General features: G+C 44.8%; 1 protein-coding gene across 1 annotated transcript in view; it reads right to left on the bottom strand.

The window, feature by feature from the left end:
* Positions 1-581: 581 nt before the first annotated feature.
* The window catches only part of rab28 (RAB28, member RAS oncogene family), a 40,057-nt gene continuing 37,457 nt past the window's right edge, over positions 582-3,181 (bottom strand). The window contains exon 7 of the mRNA XM_027023121.2: positions 582-2,047. Coding sequence (XP_026878922.1) covers positions 1,955-2,047 — 93 coding nt within the window. The 3' untranslated portion in view covers positions 582-1,954. The remainder of the gene's footprint in view (positions 2,048-3,181) is intronic.

Genomic DNA, 3,181 nt, shown 5'->3' with positions numbered 1-3,181 from the left:
GCTTGAACCGATACCGCCGCTATTGTTCACTCCTTCTCTAGCGCAGTCTGCGGTTTCACATCAGCCCAGACAATTTCAATCTACCACGCCCATGTTTAGAAAGGATCGTTCAAGGGATGTTTGTCCGTTCGTTGGTTACAAACGTTTTAAAGGGGCATTTTCCTTGCATAAACTGCACGGTGCTCTAAAAATGCTCACGTCGTCCAAGTAGCCTTATAAGAATATTGAGAGCGGGTGTTCCCACAGACCACCCCCTCCATTTTAATGCTTAAGCTGGAATGAACGGACCCATCGCTTTAAGTCACATTTGTTAAAGCTCGGCTGCCAGTCTCTCTTTGGGTCTGTTTCTGCGGGGAGTAAACCGATGAGGCGACTAGCTCGGAAGAGCAGAGCGGAGCATTTCATGCAGAACTATTTACCCAGATCACATTACAGTCAATTACAGGGATCCCGCTTTAAAGATATTAATACTGGACAATCTCCCTAACCACATGATTGCGAGATGCCAAAGTAAAGCCTCGGGACTTGGAAGGAAAATGTATGTTGCGCATTTCCAAAGGGTAAAAATAATAACCACTGCATCTTCTTGTATCATTTTAATAATGCTTACAAAACAGAGCATTTGATTTTATTCCTAAACGTACAGAGCAGGTTATAGCACGTTTTCTTTCACTAGGACAAAATAAAGTCTGACTGATAAATGTTTACATACATTTTGAAAGTTCATATCCCAAAAGACGATGGATGACACCGCAGCGTTGAAAGAAAAAGATCTTCCCAACATCCCTCGTGAGTGACGTATTCTACCGTTAAGGCGACAACCTTAAAAGCAGAAGTGTCTTCAACTTACTGCTCCTTAACAAATCACCATAATTACACAGGCTATTACACGACATATCCTACAAAGGACTACTGTCATATCAGAGAAGGAAAAAAAAAGTATTTTCTAATAAGAAAATAATCAGATTACATTTACAAAAATATTAAAATTGACAACAAATTTGATGGTACTGTGCATGTTTAAATGCAAGAAAATGGTCATTGGCTGACCAACAGGTTTATAGTTAAATAAAAAATAAAAGTCTTAAGTTGAAGGATACATTCACCGATTTCAATTGATGTACACTGTTACAGTTTCTAAAATAAAAGTCCTTGGTTAGTGGACATGGTTTGGCTCTGGAGCTCCTCCGTTTCCTTAAGATTGGGTTTCTGGCTGGCATATCTCCTCTATATGCATGATTAAAGCGGCACACACGTGCACAGATGCAAACACATGCACGCACACGCACATGCTCGCACACGCATATGTACATACGCATGCAAGCACGCAAACACATACGAATGCACACACAAACCCGTGAAATCGGAACGCTCTGGCTGAAGCTCTTTAACGTCCTGCCAGTGGAACGGAGTATGTGGGACTGAATTCAGTCTAGATTTAGACAACTGTATCCTACACACTGACATTTCTTCATCACCATCATCCTCATCCTCACTAGGAAGAATGAAGGATGTGTGAACAGGCAGGGTGTCTGTTTAGAATATCCTCTCCCACAGGAAGTGACAGGAACACAGGAGCTCGCGGGTCTCCTTCATCCGCACCGCTGGCGTTCCCAGTCATTCCAGTATGGCCGGCCTTGGGGGGACTTTTGGGACTTGTGTAAAGGGTGTCTAAATGAACACACAGCTGCGTCACTCTCAGGTGATGTAAACATGAAGAATGCTGCCCTCTAGAACACGCTAATGCCACCTGAAGACAGGACGTGTCTGTAGGAGCTGAACTGTCTCTGTGCTGCTTGAGCAGACTGATGTAGCCAGCCTGAGCAGGGACTCAGCACACACACAAAGACACACTGTGTCTGTGTGTGTGTGTGTGTGTGTGTGTGTGTGTGTGTGTGTGTGTGTGTGTGTGTGTGTTGTATGGGGTTTAGGGGCAGTGTTGATTGGCAGGGCATCACTGTACAACACACATGGAGCTTCGGGGGGGGTTGACCGTCCGAGCCACAGTCTCTTGACTGTAGTTGACTATGTCCGCCTTTACCACACGCTGCACACACATACACGTGCGCGTACACACACACACAAAAGAGAAAAGGAAGAGAAGGTCGTAAATGCGATGTTCTAACTTTATCCTACCCATTTCACTCATGTTAACCTTTGCTACAGTAGTTCCTGTGAATTACAATTCTTGACCTGTGAGCAAACCCATAATGCAGAGAGTGTGAGAGAGAGTGACGTTAGACTGGTATCACACTGGTCTGAGTGTGAGAGAGAGTGATGTCAGACTAGTATCACACTAGTCTGAGTGTGAGAGACAGCGATATCAGACTGGTATCACACAGGTCTGAGTGTGAGAGAGAGTGATGTCAGACAGGTATCACACTGGTCTGAGTGTGAGAGAGTGATGTCAGACTGGTATCACACTAGTCTGAGTGTGAGAGAGAGTGATGTCAGACAGGTATCACACTGGTCTGAGTGTGAGAGAGTGATGTCAGACTGGTATCACACTAGTCTGAGTGTGAGAGAGAGTGATGTCAGACAGGTATCACACTGGTCTGAGTGTGAGAGAGAGTGATGTCAGACTGGTATCACACTAGTCTGAGTGTGAGAGAGTGATGTCAGACTGGTATCACACGAGTCTGAGTGTGAGAGAGAGCGATATCAGACTGGTATCACACTGGTCTGAGTGTGAGAGAGTGATGTCAGACTGGTATCACACTGGTCTGAGTGTGAGAGAGTGATGTCAGACTGGTATCATAAAAGTCTGAATGTGAGAGAGAGTGATGTCAGACAGGTATCACACTGGTCTGAGTGTGAGAGAGAGTGATGTCAGACAGCTATCACACTAGTCTGAGTGTGAGAGAGAGCAATATCAGACTGGTATCACATTGGTCTGAGTGTGACAGAGTGATGTCAAACAGGTATCACACTGGTCTGAGTGAGAGAGATTGATGTCAGACAGGTATCACACTGGTATGAGTGTGAGAGAGCGTGATGTCAAACAGGTATCACACTGATCTGAGTATGAGAGAGAGTGATGTTAGACAGGTATCACACTGGTCTGAGTGTGAGAGAGAGTGATGTCAAACAGGTATCACACTGATCTGAGTATGAGAGAGAGTGATGTTAGACAGGTATCACACTGGTCTGAGTGTGAGAGAGAGTGATGTCAGACTGGTAT

Source organism: Electrophorus electricus, chromosome 1 (assembly GCF_013358815.1).
Source record: "Electrophorus electricus isolate fEleEle1 chromosome 1, fEleEle1.pri, whole genome shotgun sequence".
In the NCBI taxonomy this organism is placed as follows: domain Eukaryota; kingdom Metazoa; phylum Chordata; class Actinopteri; order Gymnotiformes; family Gymnotidae; genus Electrophorus; species Electrophorus electricus.
The sequence above is the reverse complement of the archived record's forward strand: the minus strand, read 5'-3'. Positions and strand labels throughout refer to the sequence as shown.